At 40.1% G+C, this 24,116-nt stretch overlaps 1 protein-coding gene and 1 long non-coding RNA gene across 2 annotated transcripts; both read right to left on the bottom strand.

Annotated features, from left to right (window-relative positions):
• Positions 1-6,961: 6,961 nt before the first annotated feature.
• LOC134593499 (uncharacterized) lies at positions 6,962-8,093 on the bottom strand. The gene is made up of 3 exons (XR_010089977.1): positions 8,025-8,093; positions 7,106-7,169; positions 6,962-6,997 (listed from the first exon to the last, which is right to left on the bottom strand). It is a non-coding gene; the product is annotated as an uncharacterized LOC134593499 (long non-coding RNA).
• A 764-nt stretch (positions 8,094-8,857) lies between these two features.
• On the bottom strand, positions 8,858-10,165 carry LOC134566080 (uncharacterized protein F54H12.2-like). The gene has a single exon (XM_063425803.1). It carries the CDS (start codon positions 10,163-10,165, stop codon positions 8,858-8,860), a length of 1,308 nt encoding a protein of 435 aa, XP_063281873.1.
• Between the last annotated feature and the right edge of the window lie 13,951 nt (positions 10,166-24,116).

The following is a 24,116-nucleotide window of genomic DNA, read 5'->3' as shown; positions in this document are numbered from 1 at the left end:
GTGACTCTGGGTAACACTACGTACCAAATCGAGTATGCTGGATCCCGGTACAACAGTGTTTTTATAAACAAATTCACCCTTATCATTCCAAGCGGTAATGTGCTTAAATTGAGACATTCTACTCAACAACAATTCAGCATTTTTTTTATAGCGGACATTTACATTATTAACAACTTCATGAAATACAGCGTCTGAAACATCAGAGACTCCAGCAGCATGAGGATGTGCTACAGGGGTGTTTGGTACTGAGGATTCTCCAGGAGGTAAGAAAAGTGTCAAGCCCAACTTTTCGCTTTCACTCTGTTTAGCACGTACCAAGTATTTATGCAATATAGTGGTATACCTCTTTATCTTCTCATCATCCGACACACCTCTATTTTGAAGAATAGACATAATCTCATTATCTAGGTTCTGAGTGACAGACTCACGAGAGGCCTCAGAGCTCTGAGTGGTTCGCTGTATTAGGTCTAACTCTTGTTTAGACACTAAGTACTTTTTCTCAGCATGGGCCATTAACGGTTAGTCAAAAGACCGGTCAGCAGAGGTATAGCAAATCCCAACAGAGAGCCAATAAATCCTCCAGACTGTTTAACCAACTGCTTCTTCTTACTAAAAGACACCTTTTTGTTGCTCAGTGCTTTTATATTTTTTCGCCACTTTTTTAGCTTTTCTACTTGTTGTTGTGATAAAGGTATCTTACCTTTAAGGGTATTAAGAGCAATTTCACATATAGCCGTGACTAAATCATGAGATGCGGAGCATAAAATATCTTTTTTCTGTGATGGCGAGGCACTTATTAGACTTTGTAAAGCCAACCAATTGCGACGTATACGCATAGACATCCTTACAGGCTCTGAGATTCGGCAGGGAATGACCTGTTAATGGTATGTTATCGGCTTTTAGAGGGCTGTTTGTTATAAGTATATGCCGAGGGAAGGTCGGGTGGGAAGAGACCAGTTCTTAAGCGGTACTCTTCGAGGGTTGTAGATCTTAAATCTACAAGTAGATAACCATAAGATTTGCGTGTGGCATCTTCAAAAGCATCTAGAAAAAATTGTGATTTACCGGGGTACATTTGGCGGGCCAGAGTAGTGATTTGCAGTTTATCTCTTGGGTTCTTAAAAAGTACCATATATTTAGTGTTTAAAGCTATAGTACGACTTTTTTTACCTTGACAAAACACATTCTGCACCAGATACATAATACTCAGATTTCTGTGGTGCACATACTTGGTAAATGCTATCTCAATTTCTGAACTCTCACTAGCAGCCTCCATTAAGTCATCAACAATAGTCAAATTTACTCTGTTAGGGGGAAACAAATTATCGTCATTAAATGTTGTGGGTAAACCCTCTTTAAAACGAATATTTGGGGTTGTGAGTAATAATTCATCATAAAGCACTTGCCAGCAGGCATAAAACCAAACAATGTTATCAGGAGTGTGCGACATTAATGTGGTAGCATTCTGTAAAACCTGTTTGACAAAATAACTTTTCCCTGAATTAGAAGGGCCGGCCAATATGCATGAAAAAGGATGTTGTAAACGAGTGTCCATGGTGAATGGTTAGTAACCAAATGGGAGAGTGGTAAAGTTGTCGACCAAATATCTTTTTGTATAAACACACTTTTGTGTTTTCTGTAGTGGTCGCGTCTCTATCTGCCAAAGGAGTTTATTTCTGACAATTGAGGTCTGTCGTACCACTATTCTTTTCTGTTCATCAGGGTCTGAGTGCAAGGGGTAGTCCAACACCAGGTCTTTTAAACTGTCAAAGTTAATCAACTGGGCATTACTGGCATGAAGCGTTATGCCTTTCACCTTTAGAGATGTTTTATCCGTCGATAGTTTGTAACCATAAGTCTTGGGCCCTGCAGATACAAACTCTGTAATGTGTGTGTCACAGGGTATTTCACTAGTCAGCTCGCCTAGATAGTCCCCTAGAGGTGGATTCCAGTCACCCGCTGTACTAACAAAAATAACAGAGTCAGTGTCGTGGTAGAGACATCTCTCATTAAGACGGTCTAAAACATTATACAGTTCAAGTCGTGCATAGGCGGTGGTAAAACATGCAATAAATATATTGGTATTGCGAGACGGACTGTGACAGCCCTGGGCGTACTTCCAACTGAGCATGGCTGTGTCATCATTTATGAATGACAGAGAAGACACCTCATATTCAGGTAAAAATACATACCCAAAAAGCTTGTCAGGATCAGATACAAGACTTGTGGTTTGCAAATTAGGTTTCTGACCAAATTTGCCCCATAAAGAATTAAGAAACAATTTGGCAATCTGTCTTTTTGCAGGGTTTACTTCTATTTTCTCTGGTCTTAACAAAATACCCTCTTTAGCGTAATAAGCATCGATGTATTGGCGTCTTTTTTCATCAGTCGTACACCATTCAGGGTAACCTGAGGATTCCTGTTTATCCCTAAGGTGCACCTTTATATACTTTTCAAATAACGTATCGGAAGAGTAAGGAAAGTGCCAAATCTCAAAGATTTTTCCCAACCTGTAGCCCTTAATCAGGGCTTGTTGTATTTCAATAGTGCACCAAGTACCTGTCAAAGATCGTTCCTCCTCATTATGTTCACAATGTGTTGTTTGGTTATTGGCTGTGCATGTGCGACATAATGGGAACATAAGTTTGCCATTCATTTTAACCGGTAGAACAGGGAAAAATAAACCTCGGGGTGGGTACACTGTTACTTTAGCAAGGCCAAAATAGTGTTCAAAAGGCTGAAAATTATCATAAACGATTACCGGGTGACCCGTGGGATATAATTTTGTTTTGTTGACGTAAGGGTATAGACTGGTAAAATCATAATAGTGTATGCTCTCACCTGGGGCCGCTTTGTGGTACAATTTGATTGCGTTTGTGCGGCCCCCATAAAGGGCATCACGAGGCTCCAGCGGTTGTGGAAAATCTTTATCGATAAGAAAAGCCTGTAGATCCTTGTCAGTTTCTAACAGGTTTGACCAATCATGTTCCCACATCTCACGGACCACATAACCCAGCATTTTTAGAAAATGGGTTTTAACATTGGTTTTGTGGTGTAATTGTGCATAGGTAGTCTTTGTAACTGTGTTAAATGCCTTTTCATTAAAACAAACTGGGCAACCGTGGTAGAAACAACCCTGAAATTCAAAAGCTGTATGCTGGCCATCAATCAGAGCGTACCCATCCAAAAAATAGTTACCAACAGCCCTTTCACCACCCTGTAGAGCGTGCTGAATAGTGATCCCCTCTTTGTGTGCAACATACATTAACCACTGTATAGACTTTGTTGAGAAACGTTTCTGATTTGCATGGTAATTGTCAGAGGGTAAAATTGCTATGGTATTTTTCGGTAAAAACTTAAATCTGTACATGGCCATGCACACAGACGCTAATGTAGTGAGTTGGAAAGGGTCAATATCATTAATGACGGTTTCAGGACCGTCGGGGCCCATAATAGTTTTTACCTTCTTGGTCATCTCCATCACACTTTCTCTGTAGCAGACACAGGCCTGTTTCAAGATTTTAACATCATCTATACAGTATTTTTTAAGTTCATCTTGAAAATTGAACTGGCAATGTTGGTTCTCTTGATACCAGACCATAAACTCCTTTTTATCATCACACATCATTTGGTCATAACCATAATAGTCTACCGAAGGCATAGGGCCAATATAGGACTGATTCTGGGATGTGTTAAAAAAGTGTGGAAAATATCCTTTACAGCCGACGAACCCCAGGGCCTTTGGCAATTTACTTAGTTTCATGGGGAGAAAATTTAAAGAATCGATAAATCTGATACCTAGATCAGCGACAGTCACACAAAGTAATTTACCACCTTGCGCCAACAACTCGATAGCTATTTTCTCCTTAAGAAGTTGATTCACCACAAAGTAAGAGTCATACCTACCTGCATTATGCGCTATGAATGTGTAGCTACTAAAGGGTTTGTTTATAAATGTTATTACAAACTCCTCTAGGCACGATGTACCCTCAAACTCCCAGCACTTATCCCCTACTAACTCTGAAGCATAGATATAGTTGGGGATATGTACACCGGTCTCCTGCATACATTCAAAGTCATAAAAAATGTATTTGTTAGTAGGGTCTTCTGGGGTGTATCTTCTCATATAACAAACATGGCCATCAAGCGTGACTACAGTGTCATAGCAAACCTGACATTGGAAACCTTTACACTTATGCTCGGCCATTACAGTGTAACGGCCGCAGGAATCACAATAAGCTTTCTGACGGCACTCTATGTTTCCGGATACGGAGAGCTCTTTGTGCAACTTTAAGCACTCCTGTGAACGACAAAAAGTGCGACAACTGGAACATCTAGGGATCTCCCCTTTCACTTCTACACAGTTCTGTCTGTGACAGGCCTTACAAAAATACCGGCAGGAATGATTGTTTTTGTGAGAGAATGGTGTGTGACAGTACTTACAGAAGTATGATTCCCCAATGAACGCATTAATTTTTTTAATGCCATAATAATGTTCGCCCTCATGGTATATAAACACAACTTTATCTTTACAGGGCTTGTCTGAATGAAAATAGTGCCACGAACCATGATTGTGATACATTACTTTAATTGTAATGCCTAAATGTTGTTCAAAAGCTGGGATGTCGCTAAAACTAACCAGACGATCATCAGGGATACCTACAGCTTTATGTATTTCCCTGGCTCTCTTCAACAACACAGAGTCTGCAGGATTATCCTGAGCCACAAGGGCACAAATGCTAGCTGCTAGACACAGGTTATTATTATCATTGTTTAAATCATAAAGCCACCTCTTTTTCCTGGCAATGATACAACTATAGGGTGTTGACCGAAGACGCCTACGATGCATTACACCACCGACTCTATTCCTAACAATGATTACAACTAGCCTTAAAGACCTGCTGCCAATAATTTCAGCATTGCTCTGTACCAAGTTTGACACTGCGTTTAAAAAGGTTTCTGCATTCAATTCATCTCTACAACGTCTAATAGAGTGTAACGGTCTGCCAAGATCATCGCTATCTAGTCTTAATTGAACAAAATCGCTTGGCCCTATATCAGGCATCATTCTGTTTAAAAGCTCTTGAATAGCATCATGTACAGACTGGAGTGCGTCTGAAAACGATGTTATTCTGTCTAAATTTACAAACCGAAAATGTTCATAATATTCCACGGCATTGAAATTGTTAATATCTCTGCGGCGTTGTTCAACACGCTCCAAAAATACAGGAGCCTCTAGTTCATCATTGGGGTTCTGCACTTTGGGGTGCTCCTGCGAATCGTTAATATTCTCAGGACTAAATGGACTTTGTTGTATCTCTGGGGAAAGATCTGTAGGTGATGGGGCTATTTCAGTATCATTTGTGTGGGGTGTCACAGGGGTAACAGGAGTGTCAACGCCATCCTCAGCTGGAAGTACCACAGGGGTTAAGCATTTGTCTGTATCACAAGGGGTCTTACGGCGTTGCCTAGACATCGCAGAACGTAATGCACCTCGCAATGTATTTATGGCACGTTTTACGGTTCTAGCTCGGCGTTTAGCTACAAGTCTCTGTCTGGTCCATTTTTTGGATTGAGATAATAAACCCCGTCCAACCATGACTAGTCACGCGGGGGTCAGTAAATTTAGACCTGAACGAAAGGCATCGGTAGCACGGTCAAGTCTTTCTAAACGGTTTAAAAAATGAGTTTGTCTAAGCTCATCATCAGTCACAATAACAATGTTACGGATCTCACTAATTACAGAGTCAATAAAGGTTTCTAAAGCGAACCAAAAACCAAATTCCCTTAAAAACCACTGTAATAAATCACCGACGTTGTCACGGGGTAATTTATGGTTTGGTATAAGACCTCTTATTCCCAATGGACTGTCACGGCCATCGTGGGATAACAATGAATGGCCAATACTAAATGGGCGCCTAGCGGCGTAAAGTTTTAGACTCAGAGGCCTGCTTTGCTTTAAAAGAGCAGCATTATGCACTATTTTGAGTATTTCATTGATTGTATGGTCTACCGCATCCTTGACTTCAAACCATAAAGGAGCAGAACGCGTGAACCACAACATACATTTTCTAACATCAAGAGGTGATGTGGTCTCTGTATAAATGTGTGTGTTTTTGCTGTCATATCTACTTTTCTTAGGTGGCGGTGGTGTTGGCACCTTTACAGAGGTATTTCTGGATGTCAATGATGTAGTTCCTCTATGTATATTGTTATCGTTGCTGGTGGCTTGTGTTATATCCTGTAAAACAGTTCTACTTTTCTTAGGGATTGGTTGTATAGGAACATTTACAGGGGTAATGGATTGTTTCACAGGTATATTTGATGCTACAGTGAAATGTCGACACCCTGATACATTGACTGGTGATGTGACAGCTGACTTACCCCAAAATGTATGTTTTGTTGTGTTTAATGACTGTATTTGTAGAGGCTCCTTTGCTACACATGTCGCACTAGATGGACGCTGCCTTAAAACCCCTGAGGTAGATGTTGACGGTTGTTCGTCATCACGTGTGACTGTAATATCTCTTGTAGAGCGGCTCCGGGTTAAAGACAACTTTGATGCTGTATAGAAAAAATAAATGAATATGTTAATATATCAATGTACATACAGAGCCTAAAAACAGACCCTCAGATATGAATACTATATTTATGTAGTAAATAAATATACAAATAAAAACCAACTCATACGTATACTTACCCTGTTTTAATTTATGCGGGTTGCAGTCCCTGCGTTCTCCGGCATTCGCGCTGTATGTCTTACGACCGTGATCCGCCGTTGGTAAGCGGCTAATGCCTGTACATGCATCAGAAACTTCTGAGGTTTTTGTACTTTTTATGGATGTTTCTAAAATAAATAGAAATATAATTATCACAGGGATAAAACCGGGTATGATACAACAGCATATAACATTATATAAACACACACCTGTTTTTAATGGTCTACGTGGATGTATGTTGGTGGGTCTGTCAGCCAATACTCCAGTATTAAAAGGACCTAAATAAATAAAATACAATAAGACTTAGTTTATTTTATGCATAAAAGACTCCAAAATAAACATTTGGAATTTTTAAACAACACTTATCAACATAGAAAATTTACAACCTTGTGAGGCGACCGTGAGCCTTCTGGGTAACCCATTTTCATTCGTTGGCGGACTGATTTTTCCCTGAAACGCGATAAAGTATTTGAACACTTATGACGGGAACACTATGACAGCATTTTACAATTAATGACACCAATCAGTTGTTTGACAAAACAGGCATAGTGAGATGTCTAACAGCCACAGTGAAATGCATATCAGCCACAGTGAAATGTATAGCAACCACAGTGATATGTATGATGCTGTAGCATCACAGCATATTTTAAAAATGTTATGCTATAACATGCAAGGATAAGCTGAGCATAACACATATGTACAACATATATAACCCCAGTATAACAAATATATTAAACAACATACACGGATAAGACCCCGCAAATGCATAGATAAGGATTTTGCCCACATTAAAATCATTACTATGTTCAGTACGTAACGTTTTAGAACACAGAGACACGGAAACAAGCAATGCAGACTCTATATAATAGCCCCTTACGTTGTTAAAAATAAAACGCAAAAAACATAAGGCACACAGTCTATACTACAGACCCTTATAGTTAGACATAAAACAATCCCATTGATGCTGTAGCATCACAGCATATTTAAAAAAATGTTATGCTATAACATGCACGGAGAAGCACAGCATAACACCCCCGCAAATGCATAGATAAGGATTTTGCATACATTAAAAACATTACTAACTATGTTCAGTACGTAACATTTTAGAACAGAAAGACGCGGAAACAAACAGTGCAGACTCTATATAATAGACCCCTACGTTGTTGAAAATAAAAACAAATACAAATGGCATACAGTCTATACTACAGTCCCCTACAGTTAGAAATAAAACAATCCCATAGACGTTCATATTTTAAAAAACATACAATTTTAAATATAAAAGAATGATGATTTAGAATTACTTACCATATCTGTGTCTTGGGTATTCATTATGTAGTTGTAACCAGGAGATGCCTTATGACCCCTAGTCTTGAGCCATGTCTTTTTATACCTTTTTTTTTTTTTTTTTTTTTGTGTTTTCTTGATGGGTTCGGGCAGGTGTATGATGGTCATTGTGTAAATGTGGACAGACAGGTGCATGAGGGTCATTGTGATGTGGTCAGACAGGTGCATGAGGGTCATCAGTAATAAATATATACATACTAATTGTAACAGACAAAACTGATTTTATTGAGATCAAGAAAAATCATAACAAGATATTAATGACGATAACACGCCGTACATCTCTGTACATGAACGCTATGAACACGTCTATTTTTTAACCCACGCATATATTGCCACACAAAACGGGATACTAAACGATCATTTTGTTTTAATTCACTTGTGAAATGGCTTAAAAGCTCTTTAAAAGCAATCCCTTTACACATATGATGAATAAAAAAAATACAGAACTCCCCACACACTGTAGACAGAGTACTTTGCAACTGAACATTTTGAAAGAATATCTGTTTAACATTTCTTTTTAAAAATATCAGTATTTCTTTAGGGAATATTTCACTTGTCGGTGCTAGTCCGTAAGAATCAAAAAAATATCCCTGTCTCTTATCATCAATATAAACAGCCAGCCAGTGCTCCCCGGATAATGTATGTGGATCCGTATTTATAATGAATGCCGCTGGTACGCTGTCCAGTTTAGAGGTTGGTAGTAAATCGTACGGGAACACACCAACGAATATACCTCTGGAATATGGGTCGCTGCGTAAAATATGCGTTATTTCTAAGGTGTTCATGGTTAGGTTTTAGAGAAAATCATAAAGAACCTCCCGTCTTTGATTAATTTCAATAATGTTTTCAAACAGTCCATAGACAAGCAAATTTACAGTGCGTTCCAGGGCCCTCGAAAAACGTATTTCCGCCCTTAGGTTACCGCTACGAATGAGTGAAAAATGGCTACTGCATTCCTGATCAGGTGATAGATCAAAGGCGAATAATGTATATCCGGCCACAAATTCTTCTCTGTTAATTATAATTCCAGAATCACCACAATTCTTCTGTGCCAATAATAAAAATGACATATATTCACGCACTGCGTTAGAATGTTCAAAATCAGGTTGAAAAGGCTTTGCAGGTATTTGTTCACCATCCAGATAGAGTGCCGCAAAATTCACATTATGGTGTTTGAAACACAAGGGATTTCTGTCATAAGCGCCTGAAAAAGCTTCATTGTCGACAAATGCTAAAATGACCAGCTTTGGAATCTGTCCCAAGAATATATTTTCCTGATTGCAAACACGACTGCCTGTGGGTACGCTGAACACTTTCATACTAGCGCGCTCTATGGCATATTTAGCGTTGCCTGTTAGAAGGCCTTGCGCGTGACCTATTCGCACTGCCGGGGATATCTGGACTCTTTTAACAAACAGAGATGCATTTAGAATTTGAAGTTTATACGGTTCAGCGTCTGCGGACATTAAACAAAACGTGTCTTTATTTCTGGTAAGCTTTATTTTCAAATCCAGACCGTTCAGTATTAGTTTGTCCTGAAAAAATAGATCACTATGTAGATGTCCAAGTAACTCAACAGTTTTACTGCGTGCTGTCATATGTGCCCGCTTTGTAAATCCTGTGTTGTCACCATCCAAAACTCTGTCTTGATGTTTTCCCGCAGTATCCTTGTAAAATAATCCGGCTGTAAACTGAGTTGATAAAGCATCAGCGCTGTAATTGAGCAGTGTTTCAATGTAGGCTCGGTAAGCGTAGAGATTATTAGATTGTGATATCAGCCTATCCCCGAGTGTAACATCTAGCTGATTAAACAGTGTCGCTATCGGGTAGTTGATTAGACTCACTCGTGCTCCATCTGCAATCGGCGTATTGTCATTTTTAACAATTTTACACGTAATGTACAACAGCGTGTTATTCAAATCGAAATAATGTTCACCGCTTCCTGCTATGTAGAATTCGAGTGGTGAAGTTTCCGAAATGGCGGCCAACGGTTGTACTTCCACATACAGGCTTTTTTCTATGCTGGTCTGAGTAGGCTTTATTTCAAAAAGATCCAGTTCTGATTTGGCGCATTCTACGGATGCAGTATGGATAAACGACATGTCAGCTGTTCAAAATATGTTGTTAGCGTTCCTTCGTGATACTCTTCTCTTCTTTCTAGCAGGAGTGCAAGCCTTTTTGTTGCGGGTGTACGTTGTACATGCAGGAAATACTCCTGATCGTTTCCGTTTCCTTTTAGGATTATTTGTACCTATGTATACTAAACCAGAGCCGTCCTGGGGTTCACCCACTATTTTATTCATCGCAGCCGTTGAAACTCTACCCACAACATCCTTTGCAATGTTCCTAGCCGCTGTTTTCACGTGTGGTTTCACCAATTCTAAACCGCGCCTGAACAATGGTACGGCTCTCCGGAATAAGCTTCTAAATATGCCCCCTAAACCACGACCGTACATATACGTACTACCATGAAATCCCGGCAGTCCCTGACCAGCCTGTGTCTTATAATAATTACTGTAAATGTGTGGTTCGCCATAGATTTTAACAGCAACCATGTTTGTTTTGCTAGTAGTAGACGCTGCGACGGGGGCGAAAGTGAAGCTTAACGATAGACTTTCCGTACTTGAATGAGACGTTTCTATTTTGGTCGTTCTTTATCTCTATTGTGATAGTATCGAAATGATGCTTACTTACTGGTAAGTAATCCGGTTTGATGTACTTCTGAGTTATAATCTCATTGTTATTACCTGTAATTTCAACGGACCGTAACAGCGGTACAAAGCTATCACCCACCCGCTGATGCTCTATTATATCTGTGTATACAAACAGGGTATAAAAACATGCCCAGACACAATCCCTTTACTCAGCAATATCCTTCCTCTAAATGAAATTAAAAATAAATGTAAAAAATCCAATCAAAGAATGTAATACCTCATACAACCATATGGTGGCACACTCTATGAACATTGTATCGTGTCTATAACACCCCGTGATGTGGCTTCATTAAAATGTTCGCTAATATGTAATAAAGATCATGGGCGTGGTCATAACACGCCGTGTGTGTGGACTCATAAAAATGGCCGTTACTACGTCAAAAATAGCACTGGGGACGTAATGTGCCATGGTTGTGGTTTAGTGCCATGGTTTAGTAAAGAAGGGGCGGTACACACATCGTCGCGCAATGGGCGGGTCATATTGCGCAACAGGCGTGGTTTAATAAATAGGGGTGGGGCACCTGACAAAATAAAAATGTATTAGGGGCGGGGCCCATAAGGTGTCATGGGCGTGGTTTAGTCAAAAAAGGGGCGGATCACACAACAATGCGCAATGGGCGGGGTTATATTGTGCAGTGGGCGTGGTTTACTAAAAAGGGGCGGGGCACCTGTCAAAAGTTAGTTTGATGACTTGTGTAGCTGTACACTACTGAAGGATATTGATACTTTTGAGAGAGTTCAGAGAAGGGCTACTAAACTGGTTCATGGGTTTCAGGGTAAAACTTACAAGAAAGGTTAAAGGATCTTGACATGTATATGACAGAAATAATAGGGGGGATATGACAGAAATAATAAATTACATAAAGAGAATTAACACAGTAAAAGAGGAGACTATTGTCAGTGTGTCTTGCATTGAGAATCACTGTGTGAGTGTATGTCTGTCAGTTTGTATATGGGCATGTGTGTGTCCCTGTGAATGCGTGTGGAAAGTATATGTGTGTGTGAGCAAAAAAAAAAAAAGTGTGAATCTATGTGTCTGGAAGCATGTGTGTAAGTGGTTGGTGAGGGTTCAGAGTGTTACATTGTTACATGGGCTGAAAAGAGACGTGTCCATCAACTTCAGCCTTCCTCACATTTGTTTATTGCTGTTTATCCAAAAGAAGGCAAACAACCCAGTATAGTCTTAAATTAGAGGGGCAAAGGTTTAAAAATAATATCAGGAAGTATTACTTTACTGAGAGGGTAGTGGATGCATGTAATAGCCTTCCAGCTGAAGTTGTAGAGGTTACAGTGACCGAGTTTAAGCATGCATAAGGCTATCCTAGAATTAACATGAGGCCAGTAACTAATGAAGCTATTTTGAAAATTGAACACTCTAGATGGGCCAAATATTTTTTATCTGCAGTTACATTCTATGTTTCTATGTAACATGTGGTGTGTGAACTGCATGAGATGTCTGTGTGAGGCATGGTATGCTGTGTACTGCATGGAGTGTATCTGTGTCCTGCATGGAGTCATAGTGCATGGCCACACTGAGAGGAAGTGTTGTCCGATTTATTCCTCCCAGTGCTCAGAGAAGCCCATCCAAACAGAACACAGTCTGTGCCGGATTCCCACTGGGCCATAGAGAAGTCACCCTCCTGGCAAAAGATTGGCAAAGAGTAGGGAGACTAAAACATCTTAGATTTCAGTATTTGTGTATGTCTCTGTCAGTGCTTGTGTCTGTGTGTTTGTCATTGTATACATGAGTCTGTTAGCGTTTGTGTAGCCATAGTGGGTGTGTATGTTTGTCTGTGCATGGCTGTGAGTCATGCGTATGTTTGTCAGTGTGTCTTGCATTGAGAATCACTGTGTGAGTGTATGTCTGTCAGTTTGTATATGGGCATGTGTGTGTCCCTGTGAATGTGTGTGGAAAGTATATGTGTGTGTGAGCAAAAAAAAAAAAAGTGTGAATCTATGTGTCTGGAAGCATGTGTGTAAGTGGTTGGTGAGGGTTCAGAGTGTTACATTGTTACATGGGCTGAAAAGAGACATGTGTCCATCAACTTCAGCCTTCCTCACATTTGTTTATAGCTGTTTATCCAAAAGAAGGCAAACAACCCAGTATGAAGCACTTCCAATTTTACAACAAACTAGGAAAAAAATGTCCTTCTTGATCCCAGAATGGCAGTCAGATTTAGCCTTGGATCTAGATGCTACTAAGCTACAGTTATTTTGTAACGGTCCGCTTATTACTTTAAATCAAGCATGTCAAACTTGCAGCCCGCGGGCCGAATGCGGCCAACAATGTACATCTTTGTGGCCCCGCAAGCCGCAAGTACATGCCTTGTTGTTAAAGCAGAGTAGGCACCTGCTTTCCCCACATTGCAGTTGCCTACTCTGCTAAAACTTACCCGGGTAGGGAGGAGGGCCAGCGAGGGAGCTCAGTGTTCTTGCTCCTCACTGCTCCCTTGCACGCGCTGTCTGTAGTGAAGCTGGGCGCTGGAATATAATGTCATATTCCGGCACCCGGCATCACTAAACTGCGCACGAGGGAGCAGTGAGGAGCAGATAGATAGGGCCAGGGAGAGGCCCCCCCAAAGGTAGGGAGCAATAAAGAAAATTATGTGTGTGCAAGAATGTGTAAATGTGTCTGCGAGTGTGTGTGTCTGTCAGTGTGTGTGTGTGTCTGTCAATGAGTATGTCTGTCAGTATGTGTGTGTGTCAGTGTGTCTGTGTGTCGGTCAGTGAGTGTGTCTGTCTGTTTGTGTCTGTCTGTGTGTGTCTGTCTGTGTGTGAGTGTCTGTGTGTGAGTGTCTGTGTGTGAGTGTCTGTCTGTGTGTGTGTCTGTCTATGAGGGTCTGTCTGTGTGTGTCTGTCTGTGAGTGTATTTCTGTGTGTATGTGTCTGTGTATGTGTCTATGTGTGTGTGTGCCTGTGTGTGTGTGTGTGTCTGTCAGTGAGTGTGCATGTCTGTGTGTCTGTCTGTGAGTGTATGTGTTTATGTCAGTAAGTGTGCATGTGTGTGTGTCAATGAGGGTGTGTGTCAGTGAGTGTGTGTCTGTCAGTGAGTGTCTGTGTGTCTGTCAGTGAGTGTTTGTGTCTGTCTGTGAGTGTATTCTGTGAGTGTCTGTGCCTGTCAGTGAGTGTGTGTCTGTCAGTGAGTACGTGTCTGTCAGTGAGTACGTGTCTGTCAGTGAGTATGTGTGTCTGTGTGTGTGTGTGTTAGGGAGTGTGTGCCTGTCAGTGAGTGTCTGTGTGTCTGACAGTGAGTGTGTCTGTCTGTGAGTGTGTGTATGTGTGTTTATGTGTCTGTCTGTGAGTGTGTGTCTGTGTGTTGGTCAGTGTTGTATTGGCTGCGACTGGACAGTGGAGTACCTGGAGGTGCAAGGAGGCACGCAAGGCCACGTCACATTCCAACATGACATCGACGTGCTCCACCTTCACAGGGTTTCAAGAAGTAGTGGGAGAATCAGATTTGGCACAGGGTGCGGTCGGCGCCATTTGGGGTATACCAGAGGCAGGATTTCTGAGTCACATATTGGCAGCGACAATGTGAGTGGAGTCTGCTTGTTGGCTAGAGGGGGCTGCTGGGACTTAGTATATGAGGGGGGACTGGGATTTAGTATGAGGGGTGGACTAGGATTTAGTAGAGAGGGGGACTGGGATTTAGTAGAGGGGGATGCTGGGGGCTTTTTTATACTGTATTTTTCAAATTAAACCTACGTTTCTATGAAAATTTAAGGTTGTTTTTTGTTTGCGGCCCACATAAACGTAAACCTTGTTTATGTGGCCCATGCTATACTTTGAGTTTCACATGCTTGCTTTAAATCCTTGTTCAGCACTGACTTCCACAGGCGGAACCTTTCTGCCTTCCTCTTATTTCCCTGGGGAATGTTTGATCATCAGACCCCGCTCTTTCCTCTAGTTTTGGAGGCAAAAGGCTCTCTGTGACTCAATATTCTGATGCAAGGAAGCCAGCAGCACCTTGTGGGAAGGCGATTGTTACTGAGGTTTTTCCAAAGATTAAAGTTGCACCCCTTGGCAAGCGGAGCGAGTTTTTACGGTGCTTATGGTAGATGGTGCTCAAGGTGTTAAAGAGATTAACCTTGGTGGTATTCAACCCTCCTGCACACCTTTGATGCAAAAGAATAAAAGTACCTCACCCGTCAGAAGCTCTCCTCTCGTTAATTACTCAATGCCAAATGGGCCGCTACATATATTATTGAATATTATGTTTTTGCAAGTATGCATCTAGTTGCTGTTTAAACATCTGTACAAACGTTGAGAAAACTCCTTGTTACGGCTCCCCCGGTAGGAGAGGGGTTACAGCCGTATTGGACGTTCCCTTCCCGAATGCAGAGGTAGCAACTGAGCGCTCCAAACTGACGAACAGCAATCACACTAACCAATAAGTCTTCCAAACAGCCGAACAAGCGTAATCCATACGAATAATTCCCCCAATGATGAGACAAAGCTCCGTATTGAGTGTCAGCATGAATCTCGTTTATTGAGGGCTACCTGCCCGGTATTTATGCAGGTCTCCCACCTGGTGGACACTCCCCTAGGGGACTAAATGGGAGACTGTGACAGGGACATTACAACAACCAATCACAGTGTTACACCTGTAGCCATGCCCCTTTAATTACCCAAGACCCTCTGCTCTGCCTGGGAGATAATTGTGAAGTAATTCGATAATCTCCTTGGACAAAGACCAAATGCCATTTTAAGTGTCTATAACAAAATGCATAAAAATATATAACTTTACAATAATTGGACATAATACAGGCATTCAACGTGTCCCCAGATAGCTGGGATCTGAGCGCACAAAAGTACAGAATAGCGCTCAGATCCTATGCACACAGTCCAATCGTCGTGGAGTCAAAGTGTTCACAAAGTCTATTCTTCATACGAATAGACTGGACAGTATGGCTATCTGAGGTATGGCTTATTCGTGGACAAAATACCGAATACAGGGACCTTCATGAGTTTTCTACCGAAGAAGAAGGGAGGTCGGTGGCTTCAGCGGTGTTTGTGCCAAAAAAGTGTCCGTCTTGAGTTCCATGAGTTTACCGCCGAACACCGCTGAGCGTTCGTGGATTTAAAATGGCCTCGACCTCGTGTTCGGGATACAAATGGCGGCCACCCAGCTACAGGCATCAATTAAGAGGTTAACCTCAACGTTCTAATGGGGCCCAGAGGTTAACCAGCAGCACACTTCTCTACTGGGTGGCCCGTCGTTCGGGAGTTTTATTCGGTAGTTAAAAAGGGAACTGTATAGAGTCCACATGAACGGGAAAACACGAATTAAACTAACAAATGAAGAATAAATATCTGTAAGTTCAAGACAGAGAGATCTGTCACAACCCTTCTTCAGGCAAAGAATTCCACATCCTTATTGTCCTTACAGTAAAAAAAATCTCTCTCTATGCCTTAGACTAAATTTTCTTTCTTCCAGTCTAAACACATGACCTCATTACTATGTATAGTCCTGTTTCTGAATAAATTTCCACACAATGGTTTGTATTAGCCATGGATATATTCGTATAATGTTAGCAATCCTCTTCTGACTGGTCTTACATTTTCCCAGATTGCACAGCTGCAATCTATAATGAATGCAGTTCCTAAATCGGCTTTCAGTTAGATATGGGGCTCAATTAAAGATACTTGTGCTTGCTTACAAGTCTCTACATAATGCTGCTACACCAAGGCTGGGCGCCAAGTTCCCTCCCAGCTACGCTAACCTATTTATGGCCATTGGGAAACTTACCATATCGGTGTAGATAGTAGCTGGGAATCGAACTTGGTTCTCTATAAACACTATATTGATCACTTATTTTTAATTTAGAGGGGGGGAGAGGACCTGTTAAAAACTTTTATAAACTACATCAATTCTAACCAATGGAGGATCCAACTTACATTTTATTAGAGTAAGTGTGAGGTCAATATTTTAGATTTAACGATTTATGTGGAAGAAGGAAAAATTGAAACGAAAACTTTTTTTAAATCTATTGATGTAAACAGTTATATAGAAACCAGCTGTTGCCTTTATAGCCTCAGTTGCCTTTATAGCCTCATGGCTCAGTAATGTACCGAAGAGCCAACTTATTAGAATAAAGAGGAATTGCACAAATAGCGGCATGTTCACGCAACAAAGTCAAAGAATTATCCAAAATGTTAAAGATAGGGGATTTGAAGATGTGATTTTAAAACAAGTGGTAATGGAAGTGCAACAAATGGATAGGGTCTCATTGATGAACTATAAAGTTATTGATATGAATGACTAAAACCAACAAATCCCATTTATATGTCAATTTTCAGGGAACCAAAACAACAAAGTTAGAAATATAAACACTGGCACTGGCTTCTAAAATATCCCATTTTATCAGAGTTTTTACCCCCAAAACTGAGGATTGTGCATAAGGGAATACAGAACATGAAAAGGATTTTAACTGATGTTATCCCGAATACTAACACCCACCAAGAGAACTTTTAAAATAAAGTTAAAGGCTTTTTTAGATGCGGTAACTGCAAAGCATGCCGTACTACATCAAGTAAGAAGGCATGCATCTATGTTTTTCAATAAAAAAGTAAGACTTACCAAATAAAATAACTGATCACCTGCCACTCAAAAAATGTGATATACATGTTAACTTGCCCCTTTGGACTTAAGTATATAGGTCGCATGACAAGACAATTATGTACGAGAATATGTGAACATGCCTATAACATAAAGAGACAATATTTACAACATCAAGTGTCTCTCTATTTTAAAGAAGTTCATAATTCAAATCCATCCCTATTAGAGTTCATAGGAATCCAGCAAGTTAAAAAGAATTGGAGAGGGGGCAATTTCATACAGGATTTATGAAAAACAGAGATGAGATGGATATTCAAATTTAATACCCTTATTCCCAATGGACTTAATAATGATTTTGAGATATGCCACTTTTTAAATTAATTCGTTTTTTTATTTTTATACTTATATTTATTTTTTACATGTTTTTGTGTGTATTTTTCTGCACTTTTGGCATATATACTTTTTAGGGATTTTATATTGGATTTTTTTTTTTTTACTGTAATGGCATATCCATTGGTCACAAATGTCCATCTCAGATCTGAATAGTAATTGTATACTGTAGTTATTGAAGCCCTTTCTACACTTTTTAAAGATGGGATTTTTGAATGGTGACACTTTTTTATCCACGGGTGCTATTACTAAATATTTTATTTATTTTTATAATTAAGTTCTATAATATTGCTGTATCTAACCTTACTATTTCTCTTTTTTCTCCTTATGAATTTTATATTATGAGATAGGAGTGGTGATGTTGGACTAGCCAACGTCAGAACCCCAAAGTAGGTTACAAGAGGTAACACGGGGGCTTAACCCTACAACAAGTAAATAACTACCAACTGAAAGAGTGGGATAGAAAAAAACACTCACTCAAAAGTGAATGGGATTCAATCTCACTCTAGAAGATTACCTCCTAGAGTAAACGTAACAAAGAAAGTGGTAATAACCTTTATTAAGCAAAAAAATAATAATTATATAATAGGTATAAAGCTTACCCCGGATAGAACACCATAGAAAGTTGTGTTAGTGAAAATCACATAAAGGTGAGGAATTAAAAACCTGGGGATATGTTCCTTAATCTCATAGAAAATGATATATATATATTGTATGTGCACATACGTATAAAGTCCGCTAAAATAAATAGTAGTAAGGTCTCTAAAGAGGACCAAGTAAGACTATAGGGACATCCGATATGTGGACCAATATATAAGAGAAACGGAACATAAGTACAGACTGCTCCGTACAAAAGATGAAAATTAAATAAACCAAGTCGCGCTAAAATGGTAAAATCCATAAGTAATATATATAGCTGGGATCGTAGTACCTAGCAATAGTAGAAATGCTGATATGGTACTGGAGTTAAACTGTAGTCATTATAAATAGTGTCTCAATAGAGTATATCAAGATAGCTCACTGATGGAAAATAAATTCACAAAGAAGCACAAACGGGTGTAGAGCTAAGTAGCCAACCCTGCTATACAGACTCTCTGGGAGGCTATATGCCTCGTTTGGCAATATAAACTATAGGGGAAATCCAATAGTGATATATCCCCTAGTGTGAGACTAAAAGATACATAAAATCCACAGCGGTATATAACAGCAGTACCTTAAATCAAAAACGCCCCCTCCGAAATTAGTAACTTAAGAGGAAAGGAGACAATATCCTAGAAAACCCTGGGCTTACTATCTAGCCCACAGGCAGGCCATAGATACTAAACTGCTGCTTCAAGGCAGTCTAGCAAATCCCTATATGCACAAACGGGTGTGGAGCTATGTAGCCAACCCTGCTGTGCAGACTCTCTGGGAGGCTATATGTCTCGTTTGACAATATAAACTATAGGGGAAATCCAATAGTGATATATCCCCTAGTGTGAGGCTAAAAGATACATAAAATAGTATATAACAGCAGAGACGGTATATAACAGCAGTACCTTAAATCAAAAAAGCCCCCCTCCTTTATTTAAGCTTTAAGGTTTTAATACCTAGGTTACTCATCAATTCATAATTTTTGACATTACTATGGCCGGTTTTCTATTGAATAAACAGGATATCAATACATGGTGCAAAGACGCCGAGAATGTCTTCTCGAACGATAATCTTGAGAATAATCATACGTCTTTGGACATTAATCAATCATTTAATATAGCAACAAGACTATACAAACAACAGATCAGGACATGTTGGGAGGTGTCCTCCCGAGAGAACTATATAAAGAAAGACATGATCCAGAGAGCTCTGAGGGTAAGAAATATCCCTACATCCTATACCAACAACCCCGACATTATGAAAGAATGGGAGCTATCGGCGGGCACCTGTTCTAAAAGGTTCATGGAGATCATTTGTTGTTTTAAAAAACAGAAATTGGAAAACACCAATGTAAAACTGGGAGAGGAGATTGAGAAACTTAACCAGTTTAAAGATGAATCCAGTTTCTCTGTTTTGGAAAACAAACTGAAACTGAACCTTGATAGATATCAGGAGTCAATAAAATTCAGGAAACACCAGAAATTTCTCAGAGATTCTAGGGACTACCAAATGGGTAATGTGGATAACTTTCCAGCTCGTCGTCTGAGACGCAATTCTGAGAATTACACAACGTCAGAATACGATTCCTCAGACACTGACCGTAGTACGACACCCTCTAATTTACAAACCCCGACCCCCTCTGTCCCTAACCCCCGGGGTATCCTAAAGAAAGGAGTTGATTTTTTAGAGAAGGACCATCAGGAGGAATTCACAAACTATCAAACGCGATACTAATCCAGAACTCAGGGTGGGAGGGAAGGGAGAAGAGGGGGGAGGAAGAGACGCTATTAGCATCTGAACCTGATCCACATCTCAATAGTACTCCAAAGTTACAAATCATCAATTTGTCTGCCTACCAGTTGGATGAGTTCCATCTCAAAGTGTTAGAAAAAGGCCTTTCTTTTGTTCCGACCCCTGCCTTTGATAGATTTACTTGGGTAAAAGATCTTCATCTGTTTGTACGGAAACTGGCGTTACATAAATTTCATGAATTAAATAAAGAAAAGAAGGCAAGGTCTATGGGCCTCTCCAGTAGCGACATCGAAGGTTTTAATGCCTTGATGTCTCTCCTTGATGAAAATGAGACACAACCTCTTATAAGATATACAGAACTTAAATCTAAAAGCCGTTTTACCCCTAATTTTTCAACATTTAGAAATATTGACTTATTATTGGAGGCAGTAAAATGTGAGATTGACAGTATTGATACTATTCATTTTGACTCCTTTCCTGGTGATAATCTATCCAGGAAGGAACAGACGGCTTTGAAATCCCTTAGAGATAACACTAATCTCATTATCAAGCCGGCAGATAAGTGGCAATGTGGTGGTTATGGATAAAACTAACTATGAACAAATGGTTTTAAGAGTACTAAGTAATGATGATACATACACCATCTTGGACTCTGACCCTACCAATGTTTCCCTTAACAGCTATAAGAATATTTTGGACGAAGGCCGCAGTGGAGGGTTGCTATCCGATGAGGAATACACCTTTATCCTCAACCGATGTCCTAGGATGGCAACCTTTTACTGCTTGCCAAAAGTCCACAAAAATCTACAGGATCCACCAGGCCGTCCAATCGTGTCGGGAGTTGATAATCTGATGCAAAATGGCAGCCTTTATATTGGCCAGATCCTTAGACCATATGTTGAGTTATTACCCTCGTACATCAGGGATACAAAACAGGCGCTTTCTTCCCTTTTGAGTCTCCATATTAAACCCACAGACAACTTGTGTAGCCCCGATGTCGAGGCACTATACTCTTCCATCCCACATAAGAGGGGTATCGAGCATGTTAAATATTTCCTGGACAAAAGGGGTTCGAACTACGAGGCACATACTGACTTTACTGTTAAGTTGTTGGGTTTCATTTTGTCACACAATTATTTTTTGTTCTGGAATAAATTTTACCACCAGGTGAGAGGTACGGCAATGGGCACGGCGTGTGTACCATTGAATGCCAGCCTCCACCTAGGTTGGTGGGAGGAACATATCAGGACCTCTGAAATCTTGTCTCCTTTCTTATCCAAGATTTCATCTTGGTATAGATATATTGATGATGTCCTAATAGTGTGGCATGGCAGTATGGACAAATTTAATAGGTTTGTCTCCACCCTCAATATCAATGAGGATAATTTGAGATTTACTGCAGAATTTGGGGGCTCAACCCTCAATTTTTTGGATTTAACAATTTCCATTTGTAAGGATGGTTCCCTTAGGACCACTCTTTTTAGGAAACCTTCTGCGTCAAATTCCCTCCTTAAATGGGACAGTTACCACCCGAAATCTTTGAAACAGGGTATTCCAACTGGACAGTACCTTAGATTGCAACGCAATTGTACTGATCTACAGGATTTTAAAATTAAAGCAACAGCCCTGAGGCAGCAATTTAAGGAGAAGGGTTACCCTGACAAGTGCCTTAACCCCTTAAGGACACATGACGTGTCTGACACGTCATGATTCCCTTTTATTCCAGAAGTTTGGTCCTTAAGGGGTTAAAAGGGCCTATAAAAGAGCACTTACAACCAGTAGGACAGACCTGTTGTCAGACCAAGCTAAACAAAAAAAAAATAATAAATAAAACTATAAGGATGATTGGTATCTTGGACACAGGTTGGGATGAGGCTAAAGATGCCTTGCAGAAATTCTGGCCAATCCTTCTCAAAGATACTCACCTGAAAGAAGTCCTGGGTCATGGAAGGGTAAGAACCTCCGTGATATTTTGGTCCTTAGTCACTTTATGGTCCAACAAAACTCCCAAACAACTTGGCTGGGACGGAGAATTCCAACAGGGACCTATGTGTGTGGGAAAATGTGTGGCCTGTAAATATATCCTTAGGAATTCTAAGGAAGTGAGGAATAGCGAAGGTACACAATCTTTCCATATAAACCATTTTTTCAACTGTAATTCTGCAGGGGTAGTTTAGCTCCTTACCTACAGTTGCAGTTTGATGTATGTAGGGAAAACTTTCCGTCCCTTTAAAGAATGTATCAAGAAACACGTTAGATCCACTAAAAATCACTTGGAGACTCCAATCTCCAGGCATCTTAAGGAAAGACATGGAGGATCCTCAAGGGACATACATTTCTGTGGTCTGGAGTTGGTTCAATGACAACAAAGCCGGGGTGACTTTGACAAAATCCTGCGTCAAAAAAAATGCAGGTGGATTTATAAATTAAATACTTTAAATCCCAGTGGCCTTAATGAAGGTTTTTCTTTTTCTCCTTTTATTTGAAATATTAGTCAACCCCTTTAAATTTATGTATATAATTTTCTGTATATATTTCTCTGTATATATTTTCCTGGTTTTTTGTATATAATTTTTCCAGCAAAATTTACTAAAAGTGATCATTATAAGTACACAATTTTTTGGTAAATAATAACCTGTTTGTTAAACTGACTCTAGGAGCTGTATACTGTCAGCAGCACATTAGACAGTGCGATCATAATACCTGTCTTAATATCTGAAGTGTATCCATTTACTTATATTTATGTAGCCATTGGGTTACAAATGACTTAAAGGACCACTCTAGTGCCAGGAAAACATACTCGTTTTCCTGTCACTAGAGTGCCCTGAGGGTGCCCCCACCCTCAGGGACCCACTCCCGCCGGGCTCTGGGGGGAGGAAGGGGTTAAACTTACCTCTTTCTCCAGCGCCGGGCGGGGAGCTCTACTCCTCCTCCTCTTCTTCCTCGCGACGTCATCGGCTGAATGCGCATGCGCGGCAGGAGCCGCGCTCGCATTCAGCCGGTCGCATAGGAAAGCATTCATAATGCTTTCCTATGGACGCTTGCGTGCTCTCACTGTGATTTTCACAGTGAGAAGCACGCAAGCGCCTCTAGCGGCTGTCAGTGAGACAGCCACTAGAGGCTCTGGAGGCTGGCTTAACCCTCAGAATAAACATAGCAGTTTCTCTGAAACTGCTATGTTTATAAAAAAAAGGGTAAAAGCTAGCTGGACCTGGCACCCAGACCACTTCATTAAGCTGAAGTGGTCTGGGTGCCTAGAGTGGTCCTTTAACATAACTTTCTCTTCCTTTACAGAATGAAAGACAACATTATTATGGTTGCAGTTCATTTGAAGGGTGCAATGGCACCGGAGGAGTTAATGATAGTGATGCTGATTAACTCACTGACGTTGAGTGCTTCTTTGTGAATTTATTTTCCATCAGTGAGCTATCTTGATATACTCTATTGAGACACTATTTATAATGACTACAGTTTAACTCCAGTACCATATCAGCATTTCTACTATCGCTAGGTACTACGATCCCAGCTAAATATATTACTTACGGATTTTTCCATTTTAGCGCGACTTGGTTTATTTAATTTTCATCTTTTGTACGGAGCAGTCTGTACTTATGTTCCGTTTCTCTTATATATTGGACCACATATCGGATGTCCCTATAGTCTTACTTGGTCCTCTTTAGAGGTCTTACTACTATTTTAGCGGACTTTATACGTATGTGCACATACAATATATATATAATTTTCAATGAGATTAAGGAACATATCCCCAGGTTTTAAATTCCTCACCTTTATGTGATTTTCACTAACACAACTTTCTATGGTGTTTCTATCCAGGGTAAGCTTTATTCCTATTATATATATATATATCTATATATATCTATATATATATATATATATATATATTTTTTTTTTTTTTTGTTTTTGTTTTTGCTTAATAAAGGTTATTACCATTTTCTTTGTTACGTTTACTCTAGGAGGTAATCTTCTAGAGTGAGATTGAATCCC

Source organism: Pelobates fuscus, chromosome 1 (genome assembly GCF_036172605.1).
Source record: "Pelobates fuscus isolate aPelFus1 chromosome 1, aPelFus1.pri, whole genome shotgun sequence".
Lineage (NCBI taxonomy): Eukaryota > Metazoa > Chordata > Amphibia > Anura > Pelobatidae > Pelobates > Pelobates fuscus.
The sequence above is the reverse complement of the archived record's forward strand: the minus strand, read 5'-3'. Positions and strand labels throughout refer to the sequence as shown.